This window comes from Sus scrofa, chromosome 6 (genome assembly GCF_054392235.1).
Source record: "Sus scrofa isolate SSC_HxYL_T2T_F1_AM1 chromosome 6, Sscrofa_HxYL_maternal_Yorkshire_Landrace_v2.0, whole genome shotgun sequence".
NCBI lineage: Eukaryota > Metazoa > Chordata > Mammalia > Artiodactyla > Suidae > Sus > Sus scrofa.
Genome location: NC_139388.1, coordinates 112654906 through 112672179, shown reverse-complemented (window position 1 = coordinate 112672179; position 17274 = coordinate 112654906). Strand labels below are relative to the sequence as shown.

Sequence of the window (17274 nt, the reverse complement as noted above, 5' to 3'; positions counted from 1 at the left end):
CAACACTGGCCCAGTGTTGATATCTGAGACCTTAACTCTGGAAGATCAGTGGTTTTATTTACAAAATAGAGACAAGTACTTGGGTACCATAGTGAGGGGCCCCAGGACCTGGAAACAAGATCACCTTCCATGAATGAAACAACCCGAACACTTCAAAAGTGAAAGCATGGAGAAGCCAGATTGTGTTAGAGAAACCGAATGAGTCCTTGGCTAGAAAGATCTGGCAGTCACCTGACTGAACATTTTAAGCCTTTTCAATAGGTCATTATCAGTTCCCTGTGAAATATGTGTGTTTCTCCCCTCTTGGTTGCAAGTTCCAGAAGGACAGGAACAAGGTCCATCCTTTTACTACCTTTACCCCCTGGACCTAGTTACACAGTAAGCGCTCAGTAAATCAAAGAATGGAACATAGCTAAGGACAGAATACATTAATCAGAAAAGTCAGCAAGGGGAGTTCCCACTGTGGCACAACGGGATCAGTGGTGCCTCTGCAGCACCAGGATACAGGTTCGACTCCTGGCCCAGCACAGTGGGTTAAAGGATCTGGCATTGCCACAACTGTTACAGAGGCTGCAACTGTGGCTGAGATCTGATCCCTGGCCCAGGAACTCCATATGCTGTGGGGAAGGACAAAAACAAACAAACAAACAAACAAACAAAAAAAAAAAAAAGAAAAAGAGAAAAGATCCAGGAAGCCCAGAAAAATAAAGCTGGAAGCGCAAAGCCCAGGCAAGTCCTGGCTGTGAGAAGACCTACCCGCGGTCAGCATCCCACTGAAGTTTCATATCCCCTGCAAGTGCGCCCACCGGCCGGTCACACTCAAGACATTCTAAGCCCTAGGGCCACTACTTGTAAATAGAGCAATGAACTGGCCTTCTGGGTGACACACAGGTCCATGAGCTGCTACCAGCTTCTGTCTGCAAGAAATGAGCCTGCCCTCAGGGGCAGCCAGACCTGGGGCTGAAGCAGGTTGAAAAGATAAAGTTTTTTTTTTTTTTTTTTCACTCTATTTGGTAGAGTAGGAGTCACTTAAGACAGCCCGCTGGCCCTACCCAGGTGGTCCTGGAACCTCTGAACTGCAGGATTTGCTGTCCCATTTTTTACAGCACCTTCCCTGCAAGGCTGTCATAAGCACGCAGAGAGGGAAGAGGACTGGCACAGAGTAAGTGCTCAATAAACCGTATGATGATGCCCGCTCTTTAAGGCACACATGGCATAAATGACTGAGTCAGCATTCCATGAATAACGAAGGACTATGTTCTATTCCCTGGTGTAAAAATAAGGACTACAATGAGTTTAACAGGCCGAGAGTCTGACAGGTCTGTGGCAGGGAGCAAAGGTCATGGTGACCGGGGCTGGCCAGGCAGAGCCTGTGGAAAGTGGTGGAAGAGGACTAAATGGTGGATCAGCACCAGGGGCCATACTGCCACCCTAAGGGGCAGTGGTCGTGTGTCATTGCTACGATGATCAGAGGGCAACCCCAGCATTTAGTCTGCAGAAACGGAGCTGACCTCCGACCTCCTACAATGCTCCCGGCATCCTTTGCAGGGAACTGTCCTGCCCCAAATACCAGCAGCTCCCTGATGACAAACCATGGACACAGTGAACACGCGACAGGTGAGTGAGTCAGACGCAGGGGGAGAAAGAGCCCAGAGTTTGCGGACAAAGAACGAGGAGGGGGGTTTGCCAGGTCCGTGCTTCACTTACCTACTTCTTTTCAGGGCAAAAGGAGAGGCTCATTGATTGAGAAAGGTGTGCATTCCCCTGGCCTGTGGCTGATCACACAGGTCTGTTCCTGATACCGCTTTTTTGCTTGGATGTTTGCTCCAGGTTGCAGGTCCATGTCCAGCCCCAAGCCCAAGACGCAAGGAGACAGGATGGCCGCATGGTTTGTCTGAGTCTTTCCTGACCTACCTTTCTCCAGAAGTCAGTGAGGCCCTGCGAGATGGGTGGGCCCCAAATTGCTCTTGCTTTACGGTATTGGAAGAGGTGACAAAATGCATGTTTCGAACATCAGGCAATGTGGTAAGGACACACATGCAGGCACATGCGCACATATGTGCACTCTCGCACACATGTGTGTTCAAGGGCATGTGCACATGTGCACACCCCCCCAATAACAAGGAAGCTTTCTGGCTGAAAAGAAAATGGCATTTTGTTTCTTTCAAATATACAAATACTGAATTTGCAGGGTCAAAGCAAGGCACATTCTTTGAAATGGAAAGGGTGGCCACAGTGTATACATAGTGTCAGATGTTTTCACCCAGAGAACTACAAAGCAAGCATGCATATACATACCCAACTTGGGCACTGTCGCGATATGGCAGCACTGAAAATATACTACAGAAGGATCTTCTGCCACTGATAAGGACTATTCTAAAAAAAAAAAATAAAGAACAAATAACAAACAAACTAAATGCAAAAGCTTTTAAACTAAAAATAAAATTCTACAGCAATTAAGCATTCATGGAATTCACAGCCGCATTTGCACACTCCCGCCACCTCCTCTAACAGATGGTGTTCTGCTCTCCTTGCAAAATGCAAGCTCAGCGCAGCAGAAGTGTGCCTGCCTCTCCCGATTCAAATGTTAACACAGTGAGGCTCGGGCGAGGGTCTCTGAGGAGCACATGGGAATCCACTGCCGGCTGTGGGCGGCACGTGCAAGACAGAGCAGGCGGGGCGATGAGTCCTGGCTGCCCAAGGCTGGCTGAACCGTCATGCTGCATTTAAACCATCAGTTTCTACTTTGCAGTAAACAAAGCAAGAGCAAGAGCGCCAGAAACCGTGAGCAGGAAAGACACTCAGATGCCATTGGGATCATTAGGGATTTTTATATGCTGGCAGCGTGTTAGGTTCTGAGAATAAATGGAGGGGACAATTACATAATCCGTCTTAGCCTCCGTTCTTGCTATAAAGATACCACTGGAAACGGTTCTACATGAAGCTCTTATGCAATCAAAAGCACTTAAAAAAACATTAAAAAAAACCTCTCAAATGCACTTATTCTGGCAGCTGAGGATAATTTTTGCCCTCCTCTTGTTGATGAAAAAATGGAGAAACAGTGAAGGAGATTAAAAACCAACATTTTTTAGCATGATGGCCACACACTTCAGATACAGAGCTTCCCGACTTTTGTCAGTTTTTCCTTTAATAGTTATAAAAGTAAAACCAGGAGAAAGCCAGCAGTACTAACTGCATCAAGGTTTGAGTATTCTGACCTTGTTTTAAAACTACGATATTAAATTGCCTACATGCTTAGGATTAAGTCAGGTTTCCTGCCAATGGTGAACCAGGCCCTTTGTCTTCTGGCGCTTTCTGCCTCTCAGATCTTAACACACACAATATTTCCCCCTGCATTTTATCACATCCCTGCTCAAGTACTTGAAATACCCCCACCTTTAAAAAACCTCGCTGTTTCAGATATCTGTCCTTAGCATGCTATTTCTTTTGACTGTTGTGTCCTACTAGGTATGCTAGGTGAACTCCTATTTAATCATCAAAACCCAGCTCAAAAGTCACCTCCCCAGGAGGCATTTCTTCCCCTTTCACTGAGTTACTCATCCCCTTGTTGGTGCCGCCTCTACTCCGTATTTCCATTTCCAGGAGTACCCTGGTCATAAAGGCACTGCATTTGCTAAGCATTTGCTGCTCTCCTCTTCTAGACAGTCTGAGGGTTTTGTATATGGTAGCCCCACCCCGAAATGAAGTCTGGGCAATGCTGAGCTTCAGAGCAGCACTTGGGTACCCATCACTGGGAAGGCAGGACCAATGCTACATCCCAGCTTCAAATCCCAGCTCTGTCACCTCTGTCTGACCTGAGGCAGCTCGCGAATTCTTTAGTGCCCTTATCTAAAACCACAGGATACAATTAGGAGCTATCTTATTGAATGCTGTAGAGTAAATGAATCCCCTTATGGGAGAGCTTTCAGAACAGTTTCAGCCAAGTAATAAGCACTCACTAAATAGTCACGATCTTTACTGGGAACTGCCTTCTGGGGTTGAGGTAAGCTTTCTCACCAGAGTTGGTGGATTCAGAACCTCTTCAGACCTCTGTGCTCAAATACACAGGCCTTGCTGTGGCTGTGGTGTAGGCCAGCAGCTACAGCTCCAATTCGACCCCTAGCCTGGGAACCTCCAGGGTGCCATGGGTGTGGCTCTAAAAAGACAAAAGACAAAAAATATAAAATGCACAGGCCTGCTAAGAGGCCTGCAAGGACAGTTGAAGGATGGCACATGTGGCCTGTCATGAGGTGTGACATGCACACAGACGTATGTCTCTCCTCTCTCCAGGGAGATGTTTATCATCAGGTATTACAGACCCAGACCCTGGTCACAGCTCCAAGGACAGAAGCACCATGTCCAGGGGAGGCCTCCCAGGCCTGAAGGGCAAAGGGCCAAGGATTAAATACACTTTGGACACACCACCCAGCTGGACACCAGCTCTCACAGAGACAAGAGCAGAGCTGCCACTGTAGTGCCAAGTAAATTTACTTAGGCACACATGACAATAGCTCACACCTATTGTTAATTAGGTACCAGATTCTAAATGCTTTGATGGGTGAGGCATGAGTGAGTCAAGTGACAAAGGTGATGCAGGAGCAGGTGTGATGGTCTGAGGAATTTTTTTTTTTCTTCAATGGGTGCACCTGCGGCATATGGAGGTTCCCAAGCTAGGGGTCGGATCGGAGCTACAGCTGCAGGCCCACGCCACAGCCACAGCAATAGCAGATCTGAGCCGCATCTGCAACCTACACCACAGGCGATGCCGGATCCTTAACCCACTGAGCAAGGTCAGGGATTGAACCCGAGTCCTCATGGATACTAGTTGGGTTTGTAACCTGCTGAGCCACAATGAGAACTCCCTGGACATTTTTTTTTTTCTTTTCTCTTTTTGCCTTTTCTAGGGCTGCTTCCCGCGGCAACATGGAAGTTCCTAGGCTAGGGGTCCAATCGGAGCTGTAGCCACCAGCCTACGCCACAGCCACAGCAACACTGGATCCGAGCCGCGTCTGCGACCTACACCGCAGCTCCTGGCAATGCCCGGATCCTTGTCCTTAACCCACTGAGTGAGGCCAGGGATCGAACCCGCAACCACATGGTTCCTAGTCGGATTTGTTAACCACTGAGCCACGATGGGAACTCCCTCCCTGGACATTTTTAATAGACTAAGGGGAAGGATAGGATATAAATGCATGTAATATGTAAGCTTTCTTTCCAAAATTTCAACCACAATGTGCCCATTGGCGAAGGGCACGTGACTTGAATCGGGTGCTCACGCTGTGTGGTCCTCACCTTTGAGGTGAAGGAGAGGCTGGGAGCATGGGTCTCATTCAGGAAAAAAAAAAGCCTTACTCTAAAACACAGGTCAAGTTTAGCAACTACAAGGTGGACGGTTGCCAAGGATTCCAGGAGAGTTGATCCTTTGGTTGGCCATTCTCAAGCAGCTGGGGGAGAGGGGGCGGAGGAGGGGAGGAAGGGCGGAGGAGGGGAGGAAGGAAGACCACACTTGGGGCACTTTTCTTTCCTTCTTGGGTCCAACCACGCCCAGACTCCCACTCTCTGCAGGGGCCAGAGGAGGAATCCTTGCAGAGACCTGCACAGCAGCTCTGCAACAGGTCTGCGGCTGTCCATGCCCTGGGGAGCTGAAAGGAGCCAACGGAGCTCCCAAGAATACATCCTACATGTTTCCTGAAACAGCTTTGGAGTTGGGAGGGACTTGAATTCTTAGCAGGAGCAGACATGTATCAACAAGTGTCAAGTTTGTGACTGTTTCCTGCACTAGCGCCTTCAAAGAGCGAGAATCTCAAGATGGGTCCAGCGGGACCAACTGCTGTGTCCAGAAGCCAGAGGGGTTCACATGAATTTGCAGCTTTGTTCTTCCCAAGCATCAGGGGAACATCCATCATAACTGAGATGCTCAAGAAGAAAATCAGATTTGTGTGCCTCCTTTGAGTATATTTGTGGAAGAATGAAATCAGATGCTCGTTGTCAGGAATGACATTAGGACGGCCAAACTCCATTTCCAGTGGGCTTTGGAAATTCACCATGTTTTTCCCTCCGCCGCTATAGTTATCGTCTTCTGTGCCCAAATGTCATGCAGAAAGCCCGCAGAATTCCCCATCTGTAACATATAACACTTCACTAGGAGTCAAGATGACCAGAAAGCATTACACAAAAGATTAGGACTTCAAAAGAGGAATTAACTCCAGGGAGATGGGTCTTTAAGGAATTAAAGATCACATTTCCATACAAACATCTGCCAGAAGGGAAAAAAACAGCAGGAGGAAGAGCTCCCTAGGGCTGCAGCTCAGGCGGGCAGGGCTCTCTCTTGATGCACAGTGTTTTCCGAGAAGGGCTGAGCAGGCTCTGCTCTTGGAACAGGGTCTTTTTCTTTCTGGAGCTTCATTTCCAGGCTTAGGAAAGTGTTTCTGGTATGAGGGAGCTTAACAGCTTCAGGCCACGTAGCTTCCAAAGGCACCCTTGGCCCGTGAGATACCAGAGTGCTTGTAAGAGCGTGAAGGTGCCCAAGGGGGCTCACGGCTGATACGGGACCATGGAGCCCTTTCCCTGCATCTGCTTCCAACCCTTCAGCCCCGTGCTGACACTGTTCCACCAGACAACGTCTAACACCATCCAGGATCCTTCAATGCTCTCTTTTATGCCAAAAACTGGCCTCTTGTTCTAGTTCCAGAACCCTGGGGAGCCTCTGTTGGCTGTATGACGTTTTGATCTCTTCCAGGTGGAATATTCCATGATAGCCAAGATACTCACTTAAGGACTTGAAAAACAAGTGACCAACTTCAAAAGTTAGAGCAAAGAAAATCACATTTGCAGCAGTGGTGGGTGAGAAGAGTGCTACATGAATGTGGCCCAGGGGTCTGTGTTAGGTACCTGGACACACATGTAGAAATGCATTCTCAAACCCCGTATTTCATCCCCTTACATGACAGGCCCAGGAAGCAAGAATGAACACACTTAACAATGCTGGTGTTGCAGGCTGAATCGTGTTTCCCACAGGATACATGCTGATGTCCTAATCCCGGCCCCTGCGGATGTGGCCCTATTTGGAAATACAGTCTTTGCCGATGTCATCAGTTAGAATGAAGTCATAATGGATAAGGGTGGGCCCTAGGTCCAAAGGCTGGATTTCATAAGGAGAGAGACCGGAGACGCCCAGTTGAACACAGAGAAGAGGCCACATGATGATGGAGGCAGGGACTGGAGTAGCGCAGCCAAAACTCATGGATGCCAAGAACTGCCAGCAGATGCTCGAAGAGGCAAAAGATGATCCCTCCCTAGAGGCTTCAGAGGGCGCGTGGCCCTGCTGACACCTTGACTCCTGGTCTCCAGAACTTCGCAGGGATGCATTTTTGTTGTGGTGGTAGTGTGTATTTGTTTGTTTGTTTCTTTCTTTCTTTCTCTCTCTCTCTCTCTCTCCCCCTCCCCCCCCTCTTTCTTTCTTTTAGGGCTGCATCCCCGGCACACAGAAGTTCCCAGGCTAGGGAGTTTAATCGGAGGTACAGCTGCAGGCCTATGCCACAGCCACAGCAACTCAGGATTTGAGCCACATCTGCAACCTACATTGCAGCTCAAGGCAATGCTGGATCCTTAACCCACTGAGTGGGGCCAGGACTGGAACCTGCATCCTCATGGACACTAGGTGGGTTCGTTACCTCTGAGCCACAACAGAAACTCCCATTTTTGTTCTTTTAAGCAGCCTGTTTGTGGCACTTTGCAAGGCAGTCCCAGAGAGTGAATATAGCTGGCCCTCAGCCACTTTCTGGGCCCCATGCTGCTCAGTGCCACGATTCCAGTCTGGGGAGCTGGGAGGAGGGAAGGAGCTGAACGAACTAGAAACCCGAGCAAGAGCTGGAGCCCAGGACAGGTGGGTGGAGGGGTGGGATCCTGACAGGTGAGAACAGGGAACACAGAGCCCAGGATGAAGAGAAACAGACCAACGTGGTGCCTTCTGAGGCCACACAGAGCGTCAAGCCAGGGAGCCTGGGGGACACAGAGCTGGCACAAATTAGGTGGGAGAATGCATGTGAAGTTCTATGCTGAGTAGCCCACTAACACAGGACGGAGGCATAAGCATCGGGGAGGCGTGAGTCTTCTCATCGTGTTGCCAACACCATCACTATCTCCACGATCCCCTCCGTTACTGCTAAGTCACCGCAACGACAGTGCGGCCCCCTCTACCTGCTGAGGTGTACCTGGTCCTACAGTCCAGGGAGTGAGGGAAGACTTCTGGGAAACAAGTTATAGGATCTTCCTCTCCTCCTCCCTCCCTTCCACAGATATTTTCAGAGCACGTACTCTGTGCCAGACATTGTGCTCGGTGCCAGGGACCCGCTGCCGTGTGATACAGGCAAGGGCTCATCCCCACAAAGCTTAGGGTTGGGTAGAAGACAGGTACCCAGGGATGTCACTCCCCCGACTGGGGAGTAGGGGCGCTACCGAGCACATCAGAGGCACAGTTAAACTAGACTGAGGGAGGCCTGGTGGGCTTCCTGGAGGAAGTGACAGCTACACTGACTAACCTTAGGGTGAAGGGGCAACAGGCAACAAGGAGAAGATATGCTGGCAGAGGTGTTGGCTTGAGTCCAGGCTCGGGGTGGGGGAGCAGAAGGCCAACTGGAGGAACTAAGTCTCTCTTCGCCGACCTCCCCTACCTGATCAACTAGGGTCTCCCCTCCCCTCCATGAAATCACTTTGACCAACACCTGCAGCACACCCAAAGCTCAGGCTGGCAGGCTGCTCTCTAAGATGCCCACACTGAGCTGTATACTTGAAAAGATCAGGTCTGGAAGCCTCTCACCTGTTTGTGCCAGTTGTATTTGTTAGTTACACTTCTCCATGTTTATTAAAGATTGCACAAACTATTGATACATGAACACAAAAAAGAAAGAAAGGTTGTTTTGTATTTAAAAAAAAAATAGCAGTGACTGCTTTAAAATTTTTTCAAACAAGGCAAGTCACTAAGAAAACCTGCAGTTGAAATAGGTAAGGGTGAGACATCTATAGAAGATAAGGAAAGGGGAATTCCCTTTGTGGCTCAGTGGATAAAAACCTGTTGTTGTCTCTGTGAGGATGTGGGTTCGATCCCTGGCCTCACGCAGTGGGTTAAGGGATACAGTGTTGCCTTAAGCTGCAGCAGGTCACAGATTCGGCTTGGATCCCGTGCTACTGTGGCTGTGGTGTAGGCTGGTAGCTGCAGCTCTCATCTGACTCCTGGCCTAGGAACTTCCATATGCTGCAGGTACAGCAGTAAAAAGAAAAAAAAAAAGAGATAAGGAAAAGATTGTGAAAATCCAAAAAGATTCTGCACTTAGTTTCTTGGGTCACTTTCAAGAATCCAACTGGACCCGGCAACCATGGGTGGGAAGGGTGATGTGTGAGGTCGATGCCACAGGTTCTGTTCATCGAGCCCCGGGGGTAGAAAAGGACCAGGCAGCAGAAGCTGTGGAACAGGTGACGGCCAACATGCCTTAAATTAAAGCACAGTGTTTAACCTACATACGTGTTTTTTCCACTGTTTACTAACCTCCTCTCTTAACCAAGCAGTTACTGTAAATAATTCAGCAGATCAGGACCTGAGCTTAGGGGCCCTCATGACTGTGGTGACAGAGGCCAAGGGAGCGTGCGAGTGGGAGGGGCTGAGGTGACAAGGTGCCACATGCCATGCTCCGGGGCAATGGCTCAGTCAACAGAAGTCAATCTTCGAACAGTTCCAGAGCCCAGGGTTTCGAGACCAGGCTTCCTCTGAGGGCAGGATCTGTTTCTGGCACCTCTTCCAGGTTCTGGGCACTCCCTGGCCTGGGGCAGCATGACACCAGCCCTTACAAGGCCACGAGGAGATCTCTGCATGTGCATGTCTGTCTCCAAGATTCCCCCTTTTATCAGGACACCAGTCAGATTATAGATTAGGGACCCCCCTCGCCCTGGCACAATCTCATCTCATCTCAACCAATTACACCGGTCACAACTCTATTTCCAAATGAGGTCATATTCTAAGATTGGGGGTCAGCATAAGAATTTGGGGGGGGGACCCCATCCAGCCCATAACAAGGAGATAGGAGGTGTTAAAGCTGAGCCTAGTGGCACAGAGGTTAGGAAGTCCCCTCATCTTTGCTCTCCCAGCACAGCTCAAGTAGCTGTGTCCTGAATGTGGCCCCAGCCCTGAGCCATCTGCAGCCCTAATGATGGCTTCTCCCCAGCTGCCATGTACCGCTGGGGGGGACCAAGGTCTGGTCTCCCCCCAGGCTCCTAGGGCCCTCTCACCAACCAGGGAGTTGAAATGTAACCACCAAGAGAAAGTTCTCCCCAGCCCTTCATCCTTTTCTTCTGTGACTCATTTTATTTCCTGGAAATTGCACTGGTTAGAAAAGGGGCGACCAGCATTCTCAGGCCAAGAGCTTTTCAGCAATGTTCATCTGCACACCAGAAGCACCAAGCATGGTCGCTTATGATTGGAAATAATTTCTCTTAAAAGCCTCATGCAGACCAAAACAAAACAAAACAAAAAAACAAAAAACAAAACAAAACCCAAAAAAGGAGCTCCCATCCTGGTGCAGTGGAAAAGAATCCAACTAGGAACCATGAGGGTGCGGGTTCAATCCCTGGCCTTGCTCAGTGGGTTAAGGATTCGGCATTGCCATGAGCTGTGGTGTGGGTCGCAGACATGGCTCGGGTCTGGCATTGCTGTGGCTCTGACGCAAGCCAGAGGCTACAGCTCCGATTGGACCCCTAGCCGGGGAATCTCCATATGCTGTGGATGTGGCCCTAAAAAGACAAAAGACCGGAAAAAAAAAAAAAAAAAAAAAAAAAAAAGCTAACATAAGGGTCTGTGGCCCCTGCTCCTCCTCTCCTCCTATGGCTCACAGCACCAAGGAAGAAGCAGAGGGACAGCAATGTGTGAGATCGGCTCTGGGGGACACTTTGGTGGCAGGAGAAGCTGAGCCCAGGAATCTTGGCGAGGTTTGGGGGTTGTTAAAGGCTCCTTCAGTCTGAGGTCCTTCAGCCTGAAGTCGCTGTCCTTCAGGACTGAGGTTTTGCTGACAACTGGTTATAGACACCGATGATGATGCAGATAAAGATGTTTTCCTGCCAGCCTCCTGCTGCTGGGGGAATGGAGTCTTTGAAGAAAGAACAAAAGCTCTGGGAGAAGGCAGATGTGGCACGGACCTCACAGAGGATGCTCGACATCTATCAGACTGGATCATTTCATGGGGAAAAGGCGATGACATATTTCTTCTTTCTAGAAGGCCTGTCCAAAGCTTGTCAGTAGCTCTTTTGTTTTTTAAAACGTGCCACTTCCTCCAACTCATTTTTCAAATGAAACTAAGCTGACAGATTGGAACTGATGAGATGACAAACAAGATCGTTATGTAGTTATTACCCATTTCCCCCGTTCGCTCCAAAATTTTCTATATAAAATCAAAAGGATATGACTTGCCTTGTTATTGCACTTTTTTTTTTTTTAAAAAAACCATCTTACGTTACGAAGCAGATAAAAGGTGCTGAAATCTTTTATGTTTTTGTTTTTCCTACTGAGTTCACACTTGAAAGAGCCAACACAGCAGCTTGCTTCTCTGTCCACTCTCATCTCCACATCTTTGAAAATCCCTGTCAAGGGACAAGACAGCCCAGTCCACTCACTGTGAAGAGAATTTCTCTGTTCGGAATACAACGATTCCTGAAGCTGATCCAGGAGGGGGCACTGCCCGGGGACGTGGCCACCACCGCTTGTGTACCTGGCTGACATTCGAAAACCAGATGACTTCAAAAGGATGCGAAATAATCCCTGTGGGGAGGGTGCTGCCCACTTGAAACCAGGGCCCTTGTCTCCCATCGCTCTCGAGAACAAATGTTTTTGCACCTTGAGAGCTGCAAGTGCCCAGAGAAGTCCTCTTCCAAAGGACAATGAGGGCCACTCTCTGGCCATTGGCTGGTCTTCATGTTCACCTCGTTCCGATGATCCAGTTCTATCTGGCCAGCAAGCAGCTCTCTGTTGGCACCAGCTGGCCTCATGACGTTTGTCATTTTCAAGGGCATCTCCTCCCTGAGGACCAAGGTCTGTCTTCATTTCTGGTAACGTCCTCACCCAGCAGACAGCGGGGCTCAGGGTGAAGACACAGATCAGCGGGACCGGTAACCAGCTCTTCTCTACAAAGTGGCAGCTCCCTGTCCCCAGCCACCATCTTCAGGATGCTCAAGGGCCCACTGCAGACACTGTGTCACAGGGCCCTGGTCCCCTCTCTTTCATGACAAAAAGTTTGCTCATACATGTGTCAAGAGTTTAATGTGAAAGACTCTACGTCGTTTTTTTTTTTCCTTTTTGCCTTTTCTAGGGTCGCTCCCGCAGCATATGGAGGTTCCCAGGCTAGAGGTCTAATCGGAGCTGTAGCCACTGGCCTACACCACAGCCACAGCAATGGCAGATCCGAGCCCCGTCTGCGACCTATACCACAGCTCATGGCAACGCCAGATTCCCAACCCACTGAGCAAGGCCAGGGATCGAACCCGCAACCTCATGCTTCCTAGTCAGATTTGTTAACTACTGAGCCTCCAAGGGAATTCCTCTACGTCATTTTTTGAAATTCATATCAAAATTAATTCATTTTTAGAAGATAATACCCAATAGACACCCTCCTCTAATTTTCTATAAGAATAAAGTTACCAAAGAGCACTTGTGATGCTTGCCCTTGATGGCTGGTTGGCCAGAGTGCTCCTGTTCAAAGGCAAGCAGTTCACGTCGATCCTCTGCTGAGCACCCTCCATGGCTCCCACCTCCTGCACAGTGAAAGCAGACGTCTTCACAAGCCACCTTCCCAGGACTTCGGGGGGCAGGGGATGGGGGGGTGAGGCACATCTTGTTCTCCCTCTCTCTCTGATGAATCCACCTATTCGGTTTTCCTACAGTTCCTCGCGCACACTCCTTACATTCCAGCCCTGGCAGCTGCTGATCCATCCACCCCTGAATGCTCTTCCCCGCTGGGAATGTCTGCTCACAGGTCTCCCCATCAGGGAAGCCTCTTGCCCCATCAATGCCCCGCCCCACGTAGCTTTCTATCCCATCTCTCAGAGGACACATATACTTGCCTATTGTCTGTCTCCCCAACTAGTGTGTAATTCCATGAAGCAGATCAGTCAACAGAATATAAATGTGACACTTCTACATTCTCGAAGGCAGTTACAAAACCAGAATGTGCTCCTCTACTTAAAACGTCTTTGTTACAACTGAAATTCACAACTTCTGCCAAGAACTTGACTCTCCTCAAGCAGGACCGATACTTAAAGAGGCAAAGAAAACTAGTATAAAATGTACTGCAGGAGTTCCCGTGATGGCGCAGTGGAAACGCATCCGACTAGGAACCATGAAGTTGCGGGTTGGATCCCTGGCCTCACTCGATGGGATAAGGATCTGGCGTTGCCGTGAGTTGTGGTGTAGGTCGAAGACGCAGCTCGGATCTGGCGTTGCTGTGGCTCTGTGACTTCACACTGTCAGCCTCTAGGGAGCACACTGTTCGTCTAGAGTCCAAGATAGTTTTCCCATGAACTTCTGAAGTCTTTTTCCTGTACTGTAGTTGATTATCTGCCTCCAAAAGTTACATTTATCCCTGCTAAGCTTAACCTCAGGGAGCTGTTGAAAGAACTGAGCCTTCTCTCTGGAACACGGTCTCCTGGTCCTGCTGCTTTTGGTCTTCCACGTCGTCCATGACAAGGTTTACTGGCCTTCGAGCTGCAGAGATGATGCTCAAGGGAAGAGCACGTGCTGGTCCTCTCACGCTCCCCTTCTGGCTGACAGAGATTGGTTTACCAGCTTCAGCTGTGACCAGGCTCCCCAGCTGGTCACCCAGCATCCCTGGGAGATGCTATTACGAGGAACAGGCTAATGTTTTGCTGAAATCAGGAAGTGTCATCGTGGAGGTCCTCTAATGTACTAGCCTCGTTATTCCATCAATAAGAAGAAGTTAACTTGACTCTTTCTCAGTTGAAGCCATGTTGACCGTGGCCACCTCCGCTCTTTTCTGAAAGCATGCAAACCATCTGTTTAGCAGCAGTCCATTCCGAAACTCTGCCAGCAATCCGCACTAGGCTTGCTGGTTACGATTTTTCGGGCTTATCCTCTGCTATCATCTCCGTTTCTTTTTGACTTTTTTCAGCCACGTCCGCAGAAAAATGGAAGCTTCTAGGCCAGGGATCAAATCTGAGCCACAGATATGGCAATGCCGGATCCTAAGCCCACTATGCCACAGTAGAAACTCCTCTTTTTGACTTTTTAAAGGCCATGTGTGCCTGGTACTCAATTCGGAACTTTTTTCTCCACGGCACTTCATAATCATTTGTATTTAAAGATCACAAATTCTTTCCATTCCCAGATATAGTCCTAATGACTGAAACTCACTTAAAATGTAAGGCCTCTGTATTCATTTATTTCACAAACACTTGCTAAGGACCTGCTGGGTGCTCGCGTCTTGCTGAGGACCTGTGTGTGCCCAACACCTGGCTTTGTTCAGTCCCCATTTCTTCGTTCAATGGTTAACGAAGCTAATGCCAGCCCAGCAGCTGACTCTGCTCTGTCTCTGTACAATCAGCTCCAAGAAGTTTACCGTCCCTTCCCTCCCTTTTCTGAATATGGTTTTAAAAGCTCCATGGCTATCATCAGTGTTTTATTTTATCATGGGAAGACAGATGTAATATAAAATACGCCATTTAACCATTCTTAGGTGTATAATTCAGTGCCAAGACGTACACACAGAATGCAGTGCAACAATAACCACTGTTTCCAAAGCTTTTCAACTGCCCCAAACGGAAACTCTGTTCCTTACCTCCAGGCCTTGGTAACCTCTAGTCTATTTTCTATCTCTATAGATTTACCTATTCTGGATATTTTGTATAAAGAGAATCATACATTTGTGTCTGGCCCTTTGTGTCTGACTTATTTCCATCAGCATAACATTTCTCAGGGTTTATACATACTGTAGTATGTATCAGCAGTTTGTTCTTTTTTTATAGCTAGTAATATTCCTCCGTATGTAGACACCACTTCTGTTTATTCATAATCTGCTGATAGACACCTGGGTTGTTGCCTCCTTTTGGCTACTGAGAATGATGCCACCATGAACACTGGTGTGAAAATATCTGCTTGAATTCCTCTTTTCAGTTCTTTTAAGTATACCTACCAATGCAATTGCTGGATCATACGCTAATTTTATGTTCAACTTTTTTTTTTTTTTAATGGCTGCACCTGTGGCATATGGAAGTTCCCGGGCCAGGGACTGAATCCAAGTTTTGACCTATGTCGCAGCTGTAGCAACACTGGATCCTTTAACCCATTGCACCAGTCCAGGGATAGAACCTGCACCGCCATAGTAACTGGAGCTAGTGCAGTAGGTTTTTTTAACCTACTGTGCCACAGGGCAAACTCCTTTATGTTTAACTTTTTTTTTTTTTTTTTTTTTTTTTGTCTTTTCTAGGGCTGTACCTGCGGCACATGGAGGTTTCCAGGCTGGGGGTTGAATCAGAGCCATAGCTGCCGGCCTACACTGGAGTCACAGCAACTTGGGATCTGCACCATGTCTGTGACCTACATCACAGCTCACAGCAACGCCAGATCCCCAACCCACTGAGCAAGGCCAGGGATCAAACCCACAACCTCATAGTTCCTAGTCGGATTCGTTAACCACTGAGCCATGATGGGAACTCCTATGTTTAACTTTTTGAGTTAACTGTTTTCCACCAAACTATCTGCCATAGTGGCTGTACCACTTTACATGCCCACAAGCAATGTATGAATGTCCCAATTTTCTTTTTTTTTTTTTAAATTAATCTTAAAAGTTTGCTCAAGCTATTCCTTAGTCATTGGCTTTTAACAGATAATTTTTAAAACATCAAAATTCAACAGAGTTTTCTGAAAATCCACCACAATATGCTGCCTTACAGCATCTGGACCTTCATTTCTCACCCCTCCCCACTTCAATTATGAGATGAGCTTTGGAATCTGCATTCCTACCAGGCCCCCCACCTTCTAGTCATGTGCTCTAGTTGTAAACCAGGATAATGGGTGTTTTCACTTCCTATGGCTGCAGTAATTACCAAAAAGTTAGGGTCTTAAAACGACACAAAATTATCTAACAATTCTGGAGGTCAGAACTCTGCAAAGGGTCTCACAGGGCTAAAATCAAGGTGTTGGAGCTCTTTCCCACCAGAGACTTGAAAATTTTCTTGCGTTTTCCAGCTTTGGGGCTGCTACAGTCCTTGGCTCGTGGCCCTTTCCTCCACCTTCAAAGCCAGTGATGGACATCTGAGTCTTTCTCATATCCCATCCCGTCCCATCCTGTCACTCTGACACTGACTCTTCCTGCCTCCTCCTTCCACTTTTAAGGACCCTTGTGATTACACTGGGCCCACCCAGATAATCCAGGATAACACTGCGATCTCAAGAGCAGCTGATGAGCAACACCAACTTCATCTACGACTTTTAAGTGCCCTTTGCCACGTAAGTGACACATTCACAGGTCCTGAGAACATGACAGGGACATGTCTGGGGGCATTTATTCTGCCTAACACAACCACGGTAATCCCTTCTTCATGAGGCTGTTTGAAGGATTATTTGTATTTCTAAGTCTCTCCATTCCTTGAAATAGAGTCCTAAAGACTGAACTCATCTAAAAGGTCTCTCTAGGGGGTAGGGGGCCCTTGGATGGGGGAAGGGTAGTTGGATGAAAGCGGTTAAATGGTATAAACCTAAATAAGTACTAGGACGGAATGTGCAGTGTGATGAATGTAATTAACCCTGCTGAACATTATGGATGAAAGCTGTCAAGAGTGGATGCTGGGAGTTTCCATCACAAATTTGTTTCTTTTCCTTTTCTTCTTTTTTAATTTATTTGAAAATTAAATACTAATTTTCAAATAAATTAATTAAAATTAGTTAAATATTAATTTTTTGCAGCAGCTCGAAGTGGGATCTCAGTTCCCAGACCAGGGATTGAACCCTGGGCCTCAGTGGTGAAAACGCTGAATCCTAACCACTAGGCCACCAGGGAACTCTTATATTTTGAATCTATATGAGAGGATGGATGTTTATTAAACTTAATGGAGTAATTATTTCATGATGTTGTAAGTCAAATCATTATGCTATATGTCTTAAACTTACACAGTGCTGTACGTCAATTATAGCCCAATAAAACTTGAAGAAAAAATAAGAGGTCTCTCCTTTAGTATACTTTAACAAGTACCCACTAAAATAAGTTAACGAAATAAAGCCTA

At 47.8% G+C, this 17274-nt stretch overlaps 1 protein-coding gene across 5 annotated transcripts in view; it reads right to left on the bottom strand.

Annotated features, from left to right (window-relative positions):
* CABLES1 (Cdk5 and Abl enzyme substrate 1) overlaps nt 1-17274 on the bottom strand; it is a 111984-nt gene that overhangs the window by 38022 nt on the left and 56688 nt on the right. For 3 of the 5 annotated variants that reach the window (XM_084964377.1, XM_084964378.1, XM_021097743.2), the window contains one exon: nt 2299-2376. The exons of 1 other annotated variant lie outside the window; for it this stretch is intronic. In XM_084964377.1, the coding sequence (XP_084820503.1) occupies nt 2299-2376 (78 nt within the window). Of the gene's footprint in view, nt 1-2298; nt 4100-17274 lie in introns of those variants that run through there. One more of the 5 variants, XM_084964379.1, reaches the window with a different exon arrangement.